The 23612-nt window shown below is 40.6% G+C and overlaps 1 protein-coding gene across 7 annotated transcripts in view; it reads left to right on the forward strand.

Annotated features, from left to right (window-relative positions):
• Positions 1-23612, forward strand: part of tpk1 (thiamin pyrophosphokinase 1) — a 382918-nt gene that overhangs the window by 170129 nt on the left and 189177 nt on the right. For all 7 annotated transcript variants that reach the window (XM_072253602.1, XM_072253601.1, XM_072253605.1 and 4 more), the window contains one exon: positions 13812-13907. In XM_072253602.1, coding sequence (XP_072109703.1) covers positions 13812-13907 — 96 coding nt within the window. The remainder of the gene's footprint in view (positions 1-13811; positions 13908-23612) is intronic.

Here is a 23612-nt window from a genome sequence, read left to right on the forward strand (position 1 = left end):
ATTGGTGGGCTTCGTTGCCAGAGGTAGCTGTGGAGGCCATCTTTGGATATATTTAAAGCAGAAGTTTATAGATTCTTGATTGGTAGGGTATGAAGGGATACGGGGAGAAGGCAGGAGATTGGGGCTGAGAGAAAAATTGGATCAGCTGTGGTGAAATGGTTGAGCAATTTCAATACGTCAAATAGCCTAATTCTGCTCCTGTATCTTATTGACCTTATGGTCTTATAAGTACACGGATGAAAGTAAAATCAAGAGCTATGTGGGAGAGAAGGTTTAGATTGATCTTCGAACAGGTTAAAAGGTTGATACAATATTGTGTGCTGAAGGGCCTGTATTGTTCTGTACTGTTCTATCTTCTATGTTGTGTATGACTACAGGCTAGAGATTAAAGAGTAGCTTTATTTGTCACACACATCATACATCGAAACATAAAATGAAATGAATCTTTCTGTCAAACACCAGCATAATCCAAGGATGTGCTGGAGGCAGCCACTTCTAGCACCAACATAGCATCCTCACAACTTAATAACTTCTCGCAAAGTGTCAGGCCCTGATGGTGTACCTGTGCCAACCAACTGGCGGGAGTGTTCAAGGACTTCCTCAGTCTCTCAATGCTGCAGTTGGAAGTTCCCAACTGCTTCAAAAGCTGACAATCATACCAGCACCCAAGAGCAGGGTGAGCTGCCTCAGGTACCATCACTCAGTGGCACTCACATTTACTGTGATGAAGTACCTTAAGAGGTTGGTCATATCTAGAATCAATTCCTGCCCAAGCAAGGACATAGACCCACTGCAATTTGCCTATCACCACACTAAGAGTACAATGGATGTATTCTCACTGGCTCTCCACTCGGTCTTGGATTACCTGGACAATAGCAATACCTATGTGAGGCTGCTATTTATTAACTACAGATCAGCATTCAACACAATCAAACCCTCAATTGTAATCAACAAACTTCAAAACCTGGGTTCTGTACCTTCCTGTACAAATGGATAATTAACTTCCTCACCAGAAGACCATAGTCTATACAGATTGGAAATAACTTCTCCTCGCTGATAATTAACATTGGCATACCTCGAGGATGCGTGCTTAGCCCATTGCTCTTTTCTCGCTACACCCACAATTGTGCCAACGACACAGATATTGTTGGCAGAATTTCAGATGATGAGGAGGAGGCATACAGGAGCGAGATAGATCAGCTGGTTGAGTGGTGTTTCAGCAAAACCTTGCACTCAGTGTCAGTAAGACCAAGGAATTGATTGTGGACTTCAGAAAGGGGAAGTTGAGGGAACACAGACCAGCCCTCATTGAGGGATCAAAAGTGGAAAGGGTGAGCAGTGTCAAGTTGCTGGGTGTCATCGTCTCTGAAGATCTGTCCTGGGCCCAACACAAAGAACGCTTGACACTGGATGCATTTCATTTGGAGTCTAAGGAGAATTGGTATGTCGCCAAAGACACTTTCAAATTTCTACAAAGACCAGAAAATCTGCAGATGCTGGAATTAGAAGCAACACACACAAAATGCTGGAGATTCTTAGCAGGCCAGGCAGCATCTATGGAAAAGAGTAAATAGTCATTGTTTCAAGCCAAGGCCCTTCACCGGTGGTCTTGTCCCGAAACGTCGACTGTCTGCTCATTTCCATAGATGTTGCCTGGCCTGCTGAGTTCCTCCAGCATTTTGTGTGTGTTGCAAGTTTTATGAACTGCAGAGCATTGTAACTGTGTTGCATCACCAACTGGTTTGGAGTGGTCACTGACAGGATCAGAAAAAACTGCAGAAAGTTGTAAATTCCAGTCTGGGGAGCACTAGCCTGGGCACCTTCAAAAGGCAATGCCTGTAAAAGGTAGCATCCATCATTAAGGAGCCCCATCACCTAGGACATGCTCTTTCTCATTGTTACCATCGAGGAGGAGGTACAGGAACCTGAAGATACCCTCTACGATTCAGGAACAGCCTATTCCCCTCTGCCATTAGATTGCTGAATGGACAATGAACCCATGTTCACTACTTCAGTATTTTTTCCTCCCTTTTTGCACTACTCATTTAATTTAATTTCCTTTCTATAAGTTATTGTAATTTATAGTTTTTGTTATCATGTTTTGCATTGTACTGCTGCCACAGAACAAACTGCACGACATATGCCAGTGATATTCGAGCTGATTCTGATTCTGATTCTAACCCTAACCCATACATGCTTGGAATAAGGGAGGAAACCCGAGCACCCGGGGGAAACAGTGCAGTCATGGGGAGAACATGCAAGCTCTTTACAGACTCTGTTGGGAATTGAACCCTGATCTTCCACTCGCTAGCACTGTAAAGCATTACACTAATCGCTATTTATCAAGCTCCCCTGCTATGCCACTGCGCCACCCTAGGTCCTTCCAACGTCTTAATAACTATCTATAAGCTGGGCATTAAAAACTATTTGACATCATCACTGACATTAACATTGCAATAGGTTATGTTAATACTAATACCAGTGCTTATTTTAAATTGCTCTTCAAAATTCTGTAAATGCTCGGGAATGTAATTCATTGTGAGTGAGCAATTCAGCAGTTAGAACATCGAACATAGAACAGTACAGCACAGTACAGGCCCTTCGGCCCACAATGTTGTGCCGACCCTCAAACCCTGCCTCCCATATAACCCCCCACCTTAAATTCCTCCATATACCTGTCTAGTAGTCTCTTAAATTTCACTAGTGTATTTGCCTCCACCACTGAATCAGGCAGTGCATTCCATGCACCAACCACTCTGAGTAAAAAACTTTCCTCTAATATCCCCCTTGAACTTCCCACCCCTTACCTTAAAGCCATGTCCTCTTGTATTGAGCAGTGGTGCCCTGGGGGAGAGGCATTGGCTGTCCACTCTATCTATTCCTCTTATTATCTTGTACACCTCTATCATGTCTCCTCTCATCCTCCTTCTCTTCAGAGAGTAAAGCCCTAGCTCCCTTAATCTCTGATCATAATGCATACTTTCTAAACCAGGCAGCATCCTGGTAAATCTCCTCTGTACCCTTTCCAATGCTTCCACATCCTTCCTATAGTGAAGTGACCAGAAATGGACACAGTACTCCAAGTGTGGCCTAACCAGTTATGTTCACCAACATAAAGAAAAACTACTCTTAAGAATTGATGTGTCATATATATTAGTTAATTAAAAATCTCTCCTTGAATAATGTATAATCAATACTAGAAAGCTTATAGTTGAGACTGTGGAAAAGCACTTTTAAACAGTTGATGGTATACCAGTGACAGCTTATATATAGTTCACACATTTCTGTTAGCAGAATTTAAACAAGTCCAATCAAATCTTTTCTCATCCTTTTCAATATTTTATCCTCAAACGCTGGAATATATTGTACTCATGACAGCTGTGTTGGGGAAAAGGGGAAATTAAACTTATCAAATCCGACAATACGACTTACAAAGTGGATGGGATTCCATGGGGTTGAAGAAGGCACAGTTATGTTCCCACAAAGTGAAACCTTGGACATAACCATAAATTAAAACAACACAAGTTTGTTACATGTGTCTCAAGCAAATCTCTGCCAAATTATGAACCATAAAATTTCATTTTATTCAGGTGGTAACTGTAATGTCACGTGATCCTCAGGCTAGTTGCTTCTACATTCATTTTCAAATTGTTGACAATCACCAAAGTGGAACGGAAATGTTACTACACCTAAATTAAAACAGGAACTTCAGGAAATACTCAGTACCTGTGGAAAAAGAAATAGATAACATTTCAGGTCAAAGATTTTAAGTGATATCAGTTGTACATGCCAACCTTTTCTCAAAAAAAGTATATCATTGAAATGCTCATTCTAGTAGACTCAATCTAATAGGAATGGGTCCAGGCTCTTCTGTTATTTCCACTGTCCCCATAGTATTGTTCCTCTCCTGAACACACATGCATTTTACGAGATAAAATAAAATCGGAGCACTCAGCAGGTGTGGCAGCATATGTGGAAAGAGAAACATAGTAAATGTTTCAGACCCATGACTCACACATGTATTTGTAGCATAGCTTGTTTTATTTTACCTTTTATAAAGCTTTGCTGGTAGATCAGTCTAGTCTTGAATTCTACCTCTTGGGCCTCTTTTTCTGTGAAAAGACCTGTAATGGGAGGACAAGGAGTTGCTAGAAATGGACGAATGAAGTGCTACTGGAGGTTATCATATCAACTCTTCTTCTAGTTTTAAACTATCATGAAAGTAACCATGATAGTTTCTGTTCACTACATCAGAAATTATAGTAACATTTTGCTTTCTTCTGCCCTCACCTCCCCCAATTCAAGTAAACATGCAATGTTAGTTCTTTGACTAAGCAACACTCCACAATTCATACTCCCCCTCTCTGGCTTCAGGAGAGAAGTTTTAACTGAACTAAAGCTCAATAATTTGAACAGTGAACAGAGCAGAACCATCTTGTTTTGCAAATAAAAGAAAACATAGATAACTTATTGATAAAATAAATCTCCCAAGTCCTACCTTTCTAAAAACTTTGACAGTAGATGGAATCTGGAACCAGTGCTGACTTTGGGTCTTATAGCAAACCCCATTTCAGGGTGAGGAGTCTCCTAGCTCAAGAGTGCGGGACATTGGGTGATGGATCTACAAATCTCCATTCCGTGTTGGGATACATGACAGTTCCACACGCACCTTTGGCAGAATTTTTAATGCTGAACATCAATAGATGAAACTCTCATGATTACAATTAGAGCCTGAAGATCTGTTCTGATGGAATTATAGATTTGTAGAGCACAGAATCAGGCCCTTTCTGACTAACCCATCATTGCCAACCATGATCATATCCACAATATTCCAATTTGTCTGCATTAAGCGCATGGTTTTTGATTGCTTTCCTTTTCAAATAACTGTCCAAATGCCTTTTAAATGTTGTAATAGCATCTGGCTCTATAACTTCCTCTGGTGACTTGTTTCATGTGATCACCATCCTCTTTTTGGAGAAACTTCCTCCTCACATATCCTTGAAATTTCTCCTCTCTCACTTCTTAAACCTGTGCTCTCCATTTCCAGATCCCCCTGGCCTGGGAGGAAGAATTAACTCACTATGCTATCTATGTCTCTCTTGTCTTTATAAACCTGTACAACGTCCCAGTGAGAAGGTGCCAAGCCAATTCTCTCTCTCTCCTTACAAACAAAGTCCTTCATTCCAGGGAATATCCCTGCTATTCTTTTCTGCACTCAGTTTCTTTGTAGCACTATAGCAACCAGAACTATGTAGAACATACTCAAGGGATGCTTCTGAGAGTTTGGTCATGGCCAGAATCAACTCCTGTCTAAGCAAGGACCTGGACTTGCTGCAATTTGCCTGCCGCAACAATATGTCCACAGTGGATGCAATCTGACTGGTTTTCCATTCAGCCTTAGATCATCTGGACAACAGCAATCCCCACCTCAAGCTGCTGATTATTGACTATAGCTCAGAGTTCAACATAATCATACCCTCATTTCTAATCAGCAAGCTCCAAAATCTGGGCCTCTGTACCTCCCTCTGCAAGTGGATCTTTGACTTCCTCGTTGGGAGACCACAGTCAGTGCAAATCGAAATAATCATCTCCTCCTCGCTGACAATTAACACTATCGCATCTCAAGGATGCCTGCTCAGCTCACTGCTCTTCTCTCTCTACACTTATGACTGTGTGGCTAGGCTCAGGTCAAATGGCATCTCTGAATTTGCTGACGGCACAACTATTTTTGGCAGGATTTCAGATGGTGACAAAGAGACATACAAAGGTGAGGTAGACCAGCTGCTGAGTGGTATCACAACAACAATCTTGAACTCAACATCATTAAGACCAAGGAATTGATTGTGGACTTCAGGAAGGGGAAGTAGAGGGATAACCAGCGGAAAGGGTGAGCAGTTCGAAGATACTAGGTCTCAGCATCTCTGAAGATCTATCCTGGGCCCAACATATTGATGCAATTGCAAAGTAGGCATGGCAGAGGCTGTATTTCAATAGGAATTTGAGTAGATTTGGTGTGACACCAAAGACCCTTGCAAATTTCTACAGAAGTACCGTGGAGAGCATGCCAACTGATTGCATCTGCATCTGGTGTGGAGGGGCCACTGCACAGGACTGGAAGAAGTTGTGAACTCATCCAGCTCCAGCATGGGCACTAGCCTCCTCAGCATTGAAGACATCTTCAAAAGGTGATGCCTTAAAAAGCTGGCATCTATCATTAGGGATCTCCATCGCCTAGTAGATGCCCTTTTCTCATTGCTCCCATCAGAAGTGGTACAGGAGCCTATAGACACACACTCAAACCTTTAGGATCAGCTTCTTCCCCTCCACCATTGGATTACTGAATGGACAATGAACCCATGTACACTACCTCAACTTTTTATTTCCTTTCTTTTTGCACTACTTAATTAACTGAATTTTTAAAAATATATTTCTTGTTGTAATTCATTGCTTTTTAAAAGAATATTATTTATTGGAATGCACTGCTGCCATAAAACGACAATTTTCACAACATATTGCAGTGATATTAAACCTGATTCTAATTCTGAGAGGGATCAGTATTGGTAGAGCTGTAACATTACATATAACTCTCAGATTCGACGAGGATGATGACTGACTCTGTTGGCTGCAAAGACTGAGGTACTGGACTTCAAGCCTCTGTCCCCCATTAGCCCCTGCACCAAATTACATTAATAGCAGAAAAAAAATCTTATTTCTATCTCTATCTGTTTTACATAGCAAATCTGAATACATTTTCATCATCAGCAGTCAGGAAAGAAAATGATTATTCCCTGAGAAATTACAGCAAAGAAATGAGATGGGAAATCCAGGCTTTACATTTCAGATCTATATTTCATTGCAGCATCCACAGAGATCCTCACTTTTTACCTGCTTGAGGTTTAGGCACAGTAAATATTAATAAATATAAATTCAAATTATGGTTCTAACACACAATTCAGTTTTGCCCAAGCTCTACCCATTAAAAATAACTTTTGTTGCTGCAGTGAGTCACCTCTTTTGAAACGTCATTTCCCATTGTGTTACGTGATTTTAAAACGTGCTATATTTAGCACATTTAGAGATTGTATTAAACATTTCTACATTTCTTTATTATTCATCCATAGATGTCACTAGAAGTATCTAAATTCAGTCCCCATTCTTGATTCCACTTGGAAATGTTACAATAGACATCTTATATCACTGTATTCTGTGAGGAGAAAGTGTTTCCACTGTGCTCTGAAGTAGGAAATGTCATGATTTTTCAAGAAGGTGAACAGACAGAAGTCATGGTAAATTTTGGGACCAATGACATAGGTAGGAAAAGAGAAGAGGTCCTGAAGAGCGAATATAGGGAGTTAAATAGAAAGCTGAAAACCAGGACCTCGAGGGTACAAATCTCGGGATTGCTGCCTGTGCCACACACCAGTGAAGGCAAGACTAGGATGATATGGTAGATAAATGCATGGGCGAGGAATTGGTGCAGGTAGCAGGGTTTCAGATTTCTGGATCATCGGGTTCTGTTCTGGGGAAGGTATGACCTGTACAGAAAGGACAGGTTACACCTGAACTCGAGGAGGTCCAATATCCTTGTGAGCAGGTTTGCGAGACCTTTTGGGGTGGGTTTAAACTAATTTGGCAGGGCGGTGGAAACTGGAGTGATAGGGCTGAATATGGGGTAGTTGGTGTACAGGTAAATGCAGTGTGTAGTGAGACTGTAAGGAAGGACAGCCAAGTGATAGGGCAAATTTTCAAACAGTGGGATAAGGAAGTAAATTGAATTGAATTGAATTGACTTTATTTCTTACATCCTTCACATACATGAGGAGTAAAAATCTTTACGTTACATCTCCCTCTGAATATGCAATGTGCAATTTATATTAAATTGTAATAAATAGCATGTATGGTAGGATAGCTTAAAAATACAATTATGTCAACATGGATTAATCTTTCTGATGGTCTGGTGGAAGAAGCTGTCCCTGAGCCTGTTGGTCCTGGCTTTAATGCTGCTGTACTGTTTTCTGGGTGGTAGCAGCTGAAACAGTTTATAGGTGGGGTGACCCAGGTCCCCAATGATCCTTCAGGCCCTTTTACGCACCTGTCCCTGTAAATGTCCTGAATAGTAGGAAGTTCACATCCACTGATGCGCTGGGCTGTCCGTGCCACTCTCTGCAGAGTCCTGGAGTTGAGGGTCTTACAAACCTCATGGATATCTTGTGACTGTCCTATGAGGATGATGTAATGGTCTTGCGGAGGTCACATGATGTAATTTTCCCGCTGATGTGAGGTCACATGATGACCTGTTCTCAACAGGTATATAAAAGGGAGTCCCCTGGTGACGCAGTTAGTTTTCAGTAAGATCGTCAGTCAGATACTCCGCTACGCTGTGTATTAGTCTCATGACGCAGTATAGTTTTAAAACAGAGTTTTACTGTCTATTGTAAGGTACGGAAGTGTTGGGCCGGCAGTCTCACCAAAAGCTGCCAGATTTGTTGATGTACCTTTTCAGTAGTATTGGAGAGTGAAGATGGGAACCTGAAGGAGTCATTCGGTGGTTTTGGAGAGGATCGACCATTACTGAATTCGTTCAAGTAAGAGTGATCTGCATGAGATAACCTCTGCTAAAAGTAGCAGAAAAGGTTGTGCAGTATCTAGTCTACAGAGGGAAAAGGTCAGTGCCTTTAAACTGTTTTATTTCGGTCGTCGTGAATCCTGCAGACAAGGCAAGTTCTGGCTGGTATCGGCAGTAACGTCGTGTCTTCGAGGAATTCTTTACTTCAGAAAATCTCTCCTAATTGACTGTATAAATCTCTTGGATTTTCAAATTTACCATTCTAAGAACTGTGTTCTAATCTACCTCTTTAATACTGTGTTCACATTTACCGCTTTAAGAACTAGTACTGAGTTTGGCGGTTTGTTAAATGGCCGCATAGCAGTTTACTTCTGGTTAAGGTTTTTATTTGTTTATCCTTTTATTAATATTGAGCAGAGTTTAATAAATGTTTGTTTGTTTTTATAAAATTTGACTCAGTTCTATATTCATTGTTACCGGTCACGTGACAAGGGAAGTACAGTTCCTATACCAGACAGTGATACAGCCAGTTAGGATGCTTTCAATTGTGCCCCTATAGAAAGTCCTTAGGATCTGGGGACTCATGCTAAACTTCTTCAACGGTTTGAGGTGAAAGAGGCGCTGTTGTGCTTTTTCACCACACAGCCGGTAGGTACCAACCAAGTGAGGTCCTCAATGATGTGTATAGCGAGGAGCTTAAAGCTGTTCACACTCTCAACCCAAGATCCAGTGATGTCAGTAAGTATGAGCCTGTCTCCGTTCCTCCTGTGGTCCACAACCAGTTCCTTTGTTTTTGCAACATTGAGGGAGAGATCGTTTTCTTGACACCACTATGACAGGGTGATGACTTCTTTTCTGCAGGCTGCCTCATTATTATTTGAGATAAGGCCAATCAATGCAGTATCATCTGCAAATTTAATTAGCAGATTGGAGCTGTGGGTGGTGACACAGTCATGCGTATACACAGAGTAATGAATACAGGACTGAGGGTGTTATGTTTGAATGCACACAGTATATGGAATAAGGTAGATGATCTTGTAGTGCAGTTAGATTGACAGGTATGTCATTGTGGGCATCAGTGAGTCATATTTAAAAGAAGATCACAGATGGAAGCTTGACATCCAAAGATACAGTTTGTGTCGAACGGACAGGCAGGTAGGCAGAGGAGCTGGGTGGCTCTGCTGGTAAAAAATGAAATCAAATCCCTAGAAAGAGGTGACATAGGATCAGAAGATGTTAAAACCTTGTGGGTAGGGTTAAGAAACTGCAAGGGTAAAAAGACCCTAATGGGAGTTAAATACAGGCCTCCAAACAGTAGTCAAGATGTGGGGAACAAATTATAATGGGAGATGGAAAAGGGATGTAAGAAGGACAATGTTATGATCGTCATAGGAGATTTCAATATGCAGAAAGATTGGGAAAATTAGGTTGGTGCTGGATCCCAGGAGAGGAAATTTGTAGAATACCTATGAAATGGCCTTTTAGAGCAATTTGTGGTTAAACCCATCAGGGGAAAGGCAATTTTGGATTGGGTGCTGTGTACTGAGCCAGATTTGATCAAGCAGCTTAAGGTAAAGGAACCTTAGGAGGCACTGATCATAATATGATAGAATTCACCCTGTAGTTTGGGAGGCAGAAACTAAAGTCAGATGTATCAATACTACAGTGGAGTAAAGGGAATTCAGAGACAAGAGAGAGGAGCTAGTCAAATCTTGGAAGGGAACACCAGCAAGGATGACAGCAGAATAGCAATGGCTGCAGTGTTTGGGGACAATTCGGAAGGCACAGGATAGACACATCCAAAGAAAAAGTACTCTAAAAGGAGGATGAGGCCACTGTGACTGATAAATGAAGTCAAATGGAGCATAATCACAAAAGAGAGGACATATAATGCAGCAAAAATTAGTTGTAAAGTAGAAGATTGAGAATCTTTTAAAAACAAACAGAAGGCAACTAAAAAGCAATAAGGAGAGAAAAGATTAAATATAAAGTAAGCTAGCCAATAATATAAAAGGCAATACCAAAAGTTTTTTTTCAGATATAATGCATTAAGAGTAAATGAGTGGCGAGAGTGAATATTGGACCACCAGGAACTGATGCTAGAGAGGTAGTAATGGTGGAGTAAGTATGTTCTTGTAAGATTTTGAATCAGTGGAAAATGAAGAAACAATAACACGTTTCTAAATCTGTATAGTATACTGTGAAAATGCTCTTGTTGATAAGGATGTTGTAGGCTTTGAGAAGCCCTGTGAAAGCCTCAATGAGTTGCTGCAGTCATTTGTTGATTCGAACATGCCCTTGAGATGTGTGTTAAAATGGTATATCACCACCAATAAATTGGAATATTTCATCTTAGATGGTCAAACATCTTACAATTTTTGGAGCTGAATGTATCAGGCAGGACCATTGAAGAATATTGCCCCAAACAGCCTTGATGATCTGGGAATACTTCCAGGGATTAAGGAGTAAGTCAATGGCCACAGTAAACCAAATCTGTGTTTGCTGGGACTTCTTGTGAATGGTCCAGTTAAGTTTTTGATCATTGGTGACTCACAACAACTGGAAGGAAATCTTGCTGTTGCAAAAAAAAACTTTGTCATTGTCACTGAGCCACATGAAGAGAAAATAAATGCAGGGACTTGATTGAAAAATGTATTCTTTGGCAGAGATGCTGCCTGACATGCTGAGTTCCTCCAGCAGTCTGTTTTTGCATCTGCAACCTCTTGTATCTCTAAGAGGTTATTAGGCCTGATGTCTAAAATTTTTTCAAAGGGGGTGGATTTTTACTGGCACTTCAACGAAAGAAAAATCATCTGTAAGATACAAAAAATAAATAAGGCCATGATACCGGCAACTGAAAACACAGGCAGCTTTATTGAAGTAACTAACATCAGTGTTCAAAATACAGAATCAAGGAGCTCAGATACCTCAGTGGTAAAGCTGTCTGATTTTTGAACTCAATGCCTTCACTAAAAGACAAGGCATTCAGCTCATCATGATAGAGGAAAACAAAGTTACAAACCAGCTTAGACCAAGGAACTGGCTGTTTTGTACTTAGATGGGCTTCACTGAGTTGTAATCAGAGAAACAGTATAACATTAAACAGGGGCTTCAGCCTGCCATGTGCATTCTGACCATAAAGTATTCATCTGTACAAATTCCATCCATCCTTCATTTAGTCCTTGGACTTCAATGCCTTGGTAATTCAGGTATTCATTTGGATGCTTCTTAATAATGCCTCATCATTACTGCAACCTTTACTTGCTTTCTCATTTTGCAACTGGAGAAGTCCTCCACCCAAATAGTAATGTCATAATGATCAGGTGTTAAGGGTGCCCACTGAAGAATAAATATTGAAAAAGTAACTGAGGCAACTTTTGCTCTTCTCAGTAATGGATAGGGGATATAATACATTACCATTGCACTGTAGCACAGTGGCACACCTAACAGAGCCACTGACTCACAGTTCCAGTGACTTGGGCTCAATCTTAATCTTCGGTGCTGACTGTATGGAGTTTGCATGTATTCACTGTGACTCTATGGGTAACCCCTTGGTGCTCTACTTTACTCTCTCTCATCCCAAAAAATATGAGGATTGGTAGGTTAATTTGCCATTGTAAATTGTCCCTAGTGTGTAGGACAGTGGTAGAATCTGGTGGGTGTTGGGCAAAATTTAAATGGGGTAAGATAGAACGTGTAAAAATGGGTTGATAGTTGGCACAGACATGATGGGCTGAAGGACATGTTTTTTGTGTAGTATCTCTCTCTTGAATTGAAATATCTACACTTCTTTCTTGATCAAACCACTTTCTGTTAGTTAATTGTGGAGCTACAGTCCTTCGGCACAAACAACAGCTTTGAAATTTATGCTTGTCTGAATAAACCTGTTATCAATTATCCTTACTGCTAATGCCTCCAAGCTATGCATTTTTATTTAATCTGAAAAAAAAATGCCTTGAGAATGTCTGAAAAAAATAACCCTTTTAATGTGGTCTCTGTTTTGTGATTACTTAATCTCTGTTTTCGGATGATATATTCTATATTTGCCCCAGCAAATTGCTCTTATCACTTTCCTTCCATTTGCTTTCTTTTGGATTTATTTACCCATTGACTCTCTACTTTGCATACGTAATTACTTATGGCACAGAAAAACAAGTTTTCATCTTGTATTTCTAACAGTCTGCTCTAAGCAACATAAAGGCTATTGTATCCTAATTAAGCAGTAGGTCTTGACTGCAATGTTAATATTATGATCTGTTTGGAAACTTGAAGTAAGTTTCCTTTTTGCTCAATCTGGTGTGAGCAAAAAAAAAAGCCAAAAAGGCAAGGTTTTATTTATTTTAACCACGAATTATTACTGCAATGCTTCAAACTCCCCCTTTACTCCAAAGTTCAAAGTAAATTTTACTATCAAAATACACATATGGCACCATACACAACCCTGACATTTATTTTCCTGTGGCATACGCAGACTAGTCACTATAACAGGATCAGTGAAAGATTAATCAGAGTGCAGAAGACACCAAACTGTGCAAATGCAAATATAAATAAATAGCAATAAATAATGAGAACATGAGATAATGAGACATTATCCCATTTTAATGTTCACAGGAAGTCCAGGCAACCAGTTCCACTGTTTGCCAACTCTCAACCAGTGTAACACAAGCTGCATAATTTTCCATGGCATCTCACTAATTTCCCAGCTAAGACAGTTGAGAACTGGGCAGTAAGGATTTAATTAAGATGCAGGAACTGAGGAAGCTTGGACCTTACTTCTAAGGAAGTGAATAAGTTTCCAGCCTCACTGCCTGCTTGCTCACAACTGACCTGGAATCAAGGTTAGGGTTCATACTATTTATTGTTTAGTAATTGATTTGTGAGAAGCACTGTGGGTTAGTGAAAGTGAAGCAACAGATTGCTGTTTCTCACTTCCTCCTCATTTTCATTTCCCTGTTCAGGTCTTTCTGTTGTTTTGAGCTTCATTCAACTGTGATTATAACATATTTTTGCCAATTGTGGTGCACTATCAGTCAGTCCAGGGTGCTAAATGCAGCCCATGGGTAAATTTAAGCATTTTTAAAAATATTGTGGGTAAGCAACTATGCTGTGTACCTGACAGGCCTGAGTAATGAATTGCCACATTACCAGTTCACAGAGAAACCCATTATTGTATTTAATCACTGGCTGTAATATATATCATGTATTGTATCTATTTCTTTACCACATATATCTTTTATTTTTCTAGGAGTGTGAGATCATTGATACAGAGAATCAGGACCTCACTGACTTCACAAAATGTTTACAGATACTACTTAAGAAAATAAAGGAACAAGTATTTAAGGTAATTTCCAGATATTCAATCTTTAGAATTGCTTTAAAGCACTCTGTCAAGCTTGCCTCAGAGAATTTTCAGATTTAACAACTTTGTTGTATAAAAAAAGTCATTCATCAAAAGAAAATAATTAAGTTTTGGACTTTGTCCAGAGTTCACTGCTCACAGCCTTTTGCCATGGATTTATCTGTTCTGGGTCATTGTCACTGATCCTGCAAATGTTTCTGTGGTTCGTAGAATCTAGACTATGTAACTGAGACATTTCAATGGGATAGAAATAGCCTGTTCCTTCAAACTCTTTCAGACACCTTTGAAATGTGCGAAACCATGCCCCAGTTTTGCTGAATGCCAAAGATTTCAAGTATTTCACTGAGTGTTTTTGACTTTGTGAAAAATATTAAACTGCTAAAAATGAAGTAAGTAAAAAATTAAGGATTACAAAAATATTGAAAATATTTAAGCAGAAACATTTAAATGTACTTCAATCACTTTTACATTACTAAATGCATTAAAGTTAATGCAAATAATTTGTAATTTAGTCACCCTTGTCCGTCTTACATGTTGGCATCAAGTTGCCATTCAACTGAATAGAATTGAAATGCAGGTTCTAACAATGTTCTGGGGCACATTTGAACTTCATGTGGGGTTCAGCTCCAGAGCACATGTAGCAAATCACTAGAGGAACTCTGCTACAGAAAAAGGGCTTGACAGAATCCGTAATCTTCCAGGCAAACAAACATATTAAAATTCAAGATGCTAGTTTCAAGATTTCTTAATGTCATTCCCAGAACACAAGTGTAAAGGAAAGCAAAATAATTGTTACTCAGGATCCGATGCAGCATAAAAAAAAACACAATAATGAAAAAAGCTACAGTATATAGCTTGTATACATAAGTTGATTGTATGTCCATAAAGTGACACCAGGCACAATAGTGTCTGTACATTGAGTGTATTCAGGGTTAATAGGTGGAGATGTTGATCAGTCTTACTGCTTGGGAAAAGTAACTGAATTTGAGTTTGGTAGTCCTAATGTGAATGCTATGTAGCTCCTCCTTGATGGGAGTGGGACAAACAGTCCATGAGCATGGTAGGAGAAATCCTTCATTATGTTACTGACCCTTTATCAGCACCTTTCTGTATATACTGTATTTCCTTGCCGGCAGGTGGGCTGATGTCAGTTTTACCTACCTGTTGTAGAGCCTTGCAGTCCACCACAGTGCAGTTTCTGTACCATGCAGTGATGCAGCATGTAAGGATGCTCTCTACGGTGCATCTCTAGAATGACCTGAGTATAGATGTACATAGTCCAGCTCCCTTCAGCCTCCTCAGAAAGTAGAGGCATGGGTGAGCTTTCAAGATTGTGTAGACTGTGTTCTGGGACCATGAGAGGCTGTGTGAGATGTGCACTTCCAGGAGTTTGAAACTGCTTGCAGATTCCACTGATGTAAATAGGGCTGTGAGTTCTTCTGAAGTCAATAACCATCTCCTTTATCTTGTTAACATTGAGGAAGCGGTTATTTGCCTGGCACCAGGCCTCAGGTTCTTCCACCTCTTCTCTATAGGCCATCTCATTATTGTTGGTAATGAGCCCCATCTCTGATGTATCATGGGCGAACTTGACAATGTGAATAAACTTTTCTCGGGCTTCCCGATAGGTTCCAGCCTGTACCTAGCTGGAAGCCCGAGAAGAGTTTATTCATCATATACGGCTGGAAAGTACTAGATCCTTTTTGACAATGTGATTGCTCGGGTGATTGGCCATGTAGTCATGTGTGAGCAGAGTGTACAGCAGTGGGCTCAGCGCACAGCCCTGATGGCGGGGTGGGGGGGTGGGTTAACCCACATTGGGGATGATGGGGAGGGAGGAGTGGTATCCAACCATTCTGAGGGCAGCTCAGTGGTCCTGCTAGGAGCACTACCACTTCGTAGCTTTAATGATCTGGATTCAATGCTAACTTCCGGTCCTGATTGTGTAAGGTTTGCGTATTCTCCTTCTGACTCTGGCGGGGGGGGGGGGGTTTCCTCCAAGCTTGAGTGGGTTGGTAGGTTAATTAATAACTCTAAATTGCCCTATTTGTACAAGCGAGAAGTAAAATTTGAAGGGAGCCGATGAGGAGCATTATTTGTCAGAAGGGAAGCTATGAGGAGTACAAATGTGAGGTACTCATTAAAAAAATATTTCTCACGGTCATTTATTGAAGAACAATTCATACATTCTCTGAGTCACTTGAAAAGTTATACGAAGTATTTTTCTCATTTCTCAGATTCTCTTACGATATGGAAATAAGCAACTGGGCTCATCAAGTTTATTCTGCTCTTAGAGTAATCCCATTCCCATGCTGGTTTTCTAATCTTTCCTCTTACCTGCTCCTCAGCTTTCCTTGTTCTCCCCCACCCCACCAATTCACCTGCTGCCCACGTACACTGACGGGGAGGGGAGTATCCAAGAGTCATGCTTTATTGTAGGAATGAGCGTTGTAAGGGAAAAAAAGAAATATTGATTTCTTTACCTTGTTTTTGAGAGTTAATATTAAAAAGGACCACATTAGAGACTTAATCATGGAGAAGATGATGCAGAAGGTGGGCTGAATTTTCAGAGGTTCTCGATAATTCAACATGGATTTCATTTGTGCAGTAATCAGACAACTAGAATATAATACATATTTTTTCTCTTTCTTGTAGGTCTCTAGTTGTTGCTTTTGGTGTAGAGATCTTCATAGCATTGTTCTCATTTTCTCTCTTGTCCTCAGAAATTCTTATGGTGGTTACCACAGGGTGAATTGTAAATGATTCCTTTGCTCATGCTTTGGACTTCACTTGCTACAGGGGGATAATCTAAAGAGCACCAACTCAAATTCCAGCATTGCAGTTTCAGAGTGTAAAACTAATGTGCATGACAACCATGTTAACTCAGTTGATTCATGGATATTTCTGCTGACCAACGTGTGACTGCACACTGCTCAATGCTGTCTGAATCTCTTAGTAGCCTAGTGAGCCACACTGATCTCAGTGCGGCAGCAGTTCAAGATGGCAGATGATGTGTTGGATGCAGAGGCTCATGGGATGGTAATGCAAGGGCAAGAGAAGGCGGTGGAAAGGTGGGATGAGTGCGAATGTTTGGGAAATTGAGGAAATGCGGGTGAGGGCAGCATCATTAATGGAAGAAAAGTCCCATTGTTTGAAGAAAGAAGACCTCTCTGATGTCATGGAAAGGAAGGCTGCATGTGGGGACAGATACACGGAGGCGAAGGAACTGAGAAAAGAGAGCACCATTTTTATAGGACATAAGGTGGAAAGAGGTATTGTCAAGATAACCGTGGGAATCAGCAGGTTTATAAAAGATATCAGTTGACAGTTTGTCTTCAGAGATGGAGGCAGAAAGATCAAGAAAGGGGAGGAAGGGGTCAAAAGTCAACCAGGTGAACTTAAGGGCAGAGTAGAAGATTGAGGCAAAGTTGATAAAATTAACGAGCTCAGCATGGGTGCACGAAGCAACGTGAAAGCAGTTGACAAGGTAGTGGAGGAAGATTTGGGGAATATTACCAGGGAAGGCTTTGAACATGGACTATTCTATGTAGCTAACAAAGAGCTGGGCACAGTTGGGGTCAGGTGGGTGCCCGTGGCTGCCCCCCGAATCTGGAGAAAGTGGGAGGAACCGTAGGAACAATGGTAAGTGTAAGGACTAGTTCTGCCAGATCGAGGAAGGTGGTGGTGGAGGGGAAATGGTTGGTTCTTTTGTCAAGATAGTAGCGGAGAGCTTTGAGGCCTCCTTGATGGGGGATACAGGTGTATAGAGGGTGAATATCCATAGTGAAAGTGAGGTGGTTAGAGCCAGGAAATTGAAAGTTACTGAAGAGATTGAAAGCATGATTGAAATTTACTGAGGAGATCAAGAGCATTTATTGAAACATACACTATTTTAAAGACCTATTATTAATTGTTATTCAATTAAATACCATGCTGTTTATTTTCCTGGTGACTGAACAATTCATTAAGCATTTTTTCTGTACTATGGTAAAAACTTTCTGAAATTTACTGTATTAACTCCAAACTAAATTATGAACTTTTTGTCGGTGATAGTGATTGCTCCTGAGCAAAGCTTCAATACTGTAGGCCACCTTTTAAAATCAGCAGGGTATTTTAAATGGATAATGAATTGTAATGCCCTGGTTAAGATTTCTACTGCTATACTGTGAGGTATTTTTATTTTAGCAGTTTTTTTGCAAACGCAGTGTGTCTTGTTAGTAAGCTTCGTAGCCTAGTGTTTTGGCTTTAGCTAACGACAAGGTGCCATTTTGTTCAACTTAGGAATGCTTGTCAGCCGATCGAGTTTGCCTTGGTAATGTATTGTAACATTTTGTCCAGTGGGATGCCGTGGAAGGGAGAGCTGGGCAGGATCAGATTTCTGAAGGATGGTGGTCTGGTTTGGGGTCTTTGGTGAGGAGGTGTGGAGAGAAGAGCACGAGGGAAGATGCTCAGAGGGTTGCGCCCAATGGGGAGACCCTATTGTAAGAAGTACTTTGTGCAGACGGCTGGTTCAAAGGAGGAAGTGCCAATACTCCTGAGATAGCCAGTTTATTTGAAATGGTCGTCAAAGGAAGTTCAAACTATGGCTGGTGTCCTTCACACAGAACATGAGTTCAACTTGTATGTAATGAAAGCAAAGCATCCTGACTACTTCAGAAATGAGCTCCAACATTTATGTGCACATTTGGACTAGTTTTACTGTAATAGGCCCTTTTATTTTTCTTTTCTTTTTTTCCTGTTAACTGTTGTTAAAATCGAAATTTTGGTAAATATATTTCCTTTGTAATTTTATGCTGGTGTACGATCTATTATTTCTCTGGCAAACGATAACATTGTGTGAGGCAGTATTTACACAGCATGACCTTCCAACTTTCCTGTTTGGTTGAACCTAAGTCATACCGACCCTAGATGTATGATGCTGATGGAAGGTGGCCTTCTCACCGCTCAGTCACGTGGCTGTTAGCAGAGTTAGCTAATGAGTCAAGTTTGTATACAAGCCCTAGCGAGAGGGTTACAGATATCAACAGAAATACTTAGTGAGTTTGAGTGTTAAGCGTTCACTCAGAAACAGTGTGTATACTGGGGTGGATTTTTAACCATCCACCCAGGTGTGAAAATTAAATTGCCTTTTAGTGAGAGTTATGAAAACTGCGTGTTTTTCACTTCCATTGAAACCTTATTAAAAGGCAACGAGGTTAGAGTAGAATTTGGAAGTTTACCAGAGGAAAATAAAAATGTTGCATTAAAAAATGCCAGAGAGCTCTTTTATGTTATTTATTAAGATGGCATCTTGCTTGAAACTTGTCCGGGAAAGGACAAAACAATTATTGTCAGTACAGCTGAAAGTAGACAAGCAGGTGAAAATGTGATTTGGCAAAAAAAGAAACTGATTAATGTTGCATGAAGGGACAAAAACAGAAGCATATTTCCTTTTCACGTCAATTATAGGCATCAAAACTTTACACTGGTGTAGAAATGATACCAATATCAGAATGAGATAAATTGTGGAGGAATGAAGAATCACTAATGAGGAAGAAGAACCATACTTCACCTTTATAAAACATAGGCCATACTTGAGTACTGAATGCACTTCTGGTCACCACACTGTCAGAATTATGGCATGCGAGGGGTTGCTGATCAGGATGGAGCGTTTCGGTTATAGGAGAGACTGGGAGACTAAGTCTGTTTTCTCTGGAGTGGAGGAGATTTAGAGAGCAGATTTTAAACTTCAAAGTTCAAAGTACATTTGTTCTCAAAGTATGTATTCTGTATACAACCTTGAGATTCATCTTTTTACAGGCAGACCCAATAAAACACATTAAAAAAAAGACTGCCGAACACCCAATTGCATTGAAAAAAACATCGTGCAAACAATAAAAGTAAGCAAATAACTTTTAGACAACACAGAAGGGTCTGACGAAGGGTCTCGGCCCGAAACGTTGACTGTACCTCTTCTTACAGATGCTGCCTGACCTGCTGCGTTCGCCAGCAACTTTTATTTTCTTGAAATTCCAGCATCTGCATATTTCCTCATGTTTGCATTTTAAAAATAACTTTCAGAACTGAAGTTCACGAAAGTGAGTCCACAGCCACAAAGCCAATTCAGTCTGTACACACCACGCCACAAATGTCCTGCACCTTCGAGATGTGGTTTATGAAAGTATCATGAGTATGGATAAGGTAGGATGCAGGAAACTTTTCCCCATTTCAGAAATCAACAAAACTAGAGGATATAGGCTCAGTGTCCAGAGACTTAGAGAGGATCTGAGGGGGTCCTTTTTCACCCATTGAATGGTGAGTACTTGAAATGCATTGCTTGGCTTAGTGGTAGATCCAAAGCAATTCAGAAGTATCGAAATGAACATGTGAATCCCCTAGGCACGGAAACTAAAAGTTAAGTGCTGGATTAATAAATATCGGTGCCCACCGATCAGCATGGATATTTTGGGCTGACTGGCTTGTGTCCATGCTGTATGACTAACTCAGTGATACTCAGTGAAGTAACTGGCATTTAAAAATAAAAGAAAATGAAATAGGGAATAACATGAAAGATCTTTTTCTGGTGAGCCATATGATTTTGTCATCCAGTATCCAGAACAGCCACTTTCAATGATCAGGATATCATCCTCGAACATACTAAGAAACTTTCAATGATATCCAACACAAACTCCACAACCACCTTTATTAAGCAAAACTACCAAGTGCTTTTCTCTTCTTGGTACGTGTGAGGAGTAGACAATCACAACAGGAGATAGAAAATAAATGTAGTAAGCATGCCAGAAATTTGAGAATGTTGGAGAATGTCAGCACTCCAGTGTTCTGAAAGAGGCAGCCAAAGAGATTTTAGAGGCATTATTAGTGTGATCTTTCAGAAATTACTAGATTCTGGATTATACTGGAACATCGCAAATGTCACTCCACTTCTTAAGACCACAAGACATGGAAAGAAAGAAGAAAGGCAACAGGCAGTAAAGCCTGACTTCATTAGTCGGTAAGATTTTAGAATCCACTACTAAGGATGAGGATTTGGGGTACAGGTGTCCCCTGCTTTTCGAACATTCGCTTTACGAAACCTCACTGTTACGAAAGACCTACATTAGTAACCTCTTTTCACTAACAGAAGGTTTTTTCACTGTTACGAAAAAAGCAGCGTGCGAAAAATGGCGGCGTGCAGAAAAAAAAGCGGCGCATACCCCGAACAGCCAAGCTCCTCTCCCAGAACTGCATTCTTGCCGCCATTTCTTAAACACGTGCTTTATCTCAATTTATTTTGTGCATCCGTTAGCAAGATGAGTTCTAAGGTATTGGAAAAGCCTAAAAGAGCTCGTAAGGGTTTTACACTTAGTGTAAAACTAGACATAATTAAGCATTCTGATCGTGGTGAACGAAGTAAGGACATTGTCCGCGCGTTGAACTTGCCTGTGTCCACCATCCGCACTATTTATACGCAGAGAGAAAAAATCTTGAAAGCTGCCGACGTTACTGTTGGTTCTGCTCGTAGCAAAATGGTCTCTCTTAGTCGGCATCCAATAATGGATAAAATGGGAAGTCTATTGCTTGAGTGGATTGATGGGTGTACAAAGCGTGGTGTTCCGTTAAGTTTTCTTATACTTAAAGGAGAAATCAGTCAGTTTTTTTAATAAGCTGAAACAGAAAGCACTGGACGATGGTGATGAAAGTATTGCGAAAGTGGAATTTAAAGGTAGTCACGGGTGGTTTGATCGGTTTCTGAGGCGAGGGCAGCTTCATAGTTTAACATTTACCGGAGAGAGTGCTTCGGCTGATACTGAAGCTGCTGAAAGGTTCCCAGCAGAACTGAACAAAAAAATTACAGAAGGTGGTTATTCGTATAAGCAAGTGTTTAACTGTGACGAAACTGCAATTATTGGAAAAAATTGCCGAGTAAGACATTTATTTCGAAAGAAGAAAAGCAGGCTAAGGGACACAAGGCATCGAAGGACAGGTTTACCCTAATGCCCATTATTAACACCAGTAAGCCTCTACTAGCGTACCATTCAGAAAATCCGAGGGCACTTAAGGGCGTTGATAAGGGAACACTTACCGTTGTGTTCCATTCACATCCAAGCAGTTGGAACACCCAAGTGCTTTTTTCTGAGTACATGAGCAAATACGTTAGTCCAAATACTGCAGAGAAAATAACCACGATAATAGGTGTCTTGTGATTGTGAATAATTGTGCTGCTCATCCCCCTGCCATTAATGAGTGTGGCGGTAACATTCATGTTGCGTTCTTACTGCCGAATACGACATCGTTGCTACAGCCGTGTGACCAAGGCGTAATAGCCACAATTAAGGCTTACTATACGTAAAATGTGATGCGTTTTATTGTAAGTGCTATTGACAGAGAGGGCAACTCCGAAGCATCTTTGCGAGAGATCTGGAAAGATTACAATATAAAACTGGCAATCGCCAACATTGGAGATGCTCTCGATAGGCTAACAGTCTCGATGAGAAATGGCATTTGGAGGAAGCTATGTCCCGAAGCAGTGAACGATTTTAAAGGCTTTGAACCATCAACAATAAATATGACACTAGTGAGCTTGGCTAAGGAGGCTGGGTTTGTGGAAGTTGACAAAGTTGATGTTGAAGAGGTTTTGGCATCCCATGACCAAGAATTGACAGATGAAGAGCTGATGCAATTGCAAGAGGAAAGGATAACAATCGAAACCGAACGCAGTAGCGAAAATGAAGTCGTCCAGGGACTGAACGTGAAGCAGTTGCGTGAGATTTTCGCTGCGATTGACAGCGCTGCAATGATTGCCGAAAAGTATGACTTTAATTTTGAAAGGGCACATAGGTTTAGGGCAGGTTTGCAGGATGTTTTGAGTGCTTACAAAGAACTGTATGATCTAAAAATGTGCGAGGCTCAGCAGTCAAGTATACTGTCGTTTTTCAAGCCTTGCACATTAGCCACAGCAGATGACGAACCTCGACCTTCGATATCGAGGCAGGCAGACATAGAAGAAGATGACTTGGCTGCCCTATTGGAAATAGACTACGATGAGATGACACCCCAGTCTCCTCTACCTCCTACCACCCCAATTTCCGACGACTCAGCCTAACACACCATCCCAATTCCCGTATGTGAAACTACACTGTACATACATTATTTCTACTTTATATGGGCTGTGTATTTTTGTGTTATTTAGTATGATTTGTTACTTGGTATGATTTGGCAGCCTCATAGCTTAAAGGTTACTGGAGAGAGTGCTTCCTCCGACAGCACCTGCGCCGACACTGCTTCACCGAGAGCACATGCATGAGATTTTCACTGCGCTAGACAGCACTTCAATGATTGCAAGAAGTTTTTCTACTTTATATAGGCTGTGTATTTATCATATCATTCCTGGTTTTACTATATGTTACTGTTATTTTAGGTTTTATGTGTTATTTGGCATGATTTGGTAGGTTATTTTTTGGGTGGGTCTGGAAATGCTCAAAAATTTTTCCCATATTAATAAATGGTAATTGTTTCTTCACTTTACGACATTTCGGCTTACGAACCATTTCATAGGAACACTCTACCTTCGGATGGCGAGGGAAACCTGTACATGGAGGGACACAATACAATAGGCCAAAGTCAGCATGATTTCCTTAAGAGGAGATCTTGCCGTACAACTCTGTTGGCATTCTTGTGAAAGTAACAAACAGATGGAAAAAATGTCAG

This window comes from Mobula birostris, chromosome 3 (assembly GCF_030028105.1).
Source record: "Mobula birostris isolate sMobBir1 chromosome 3, sMobBir1.hap1, whole genome shotgun sequence".
NCBI lineage: Eukaryota > Metazoa > Chordata > Chondrichthyes > Myliobatiformes > Myliobatidae > Mobula > Mobula birostris.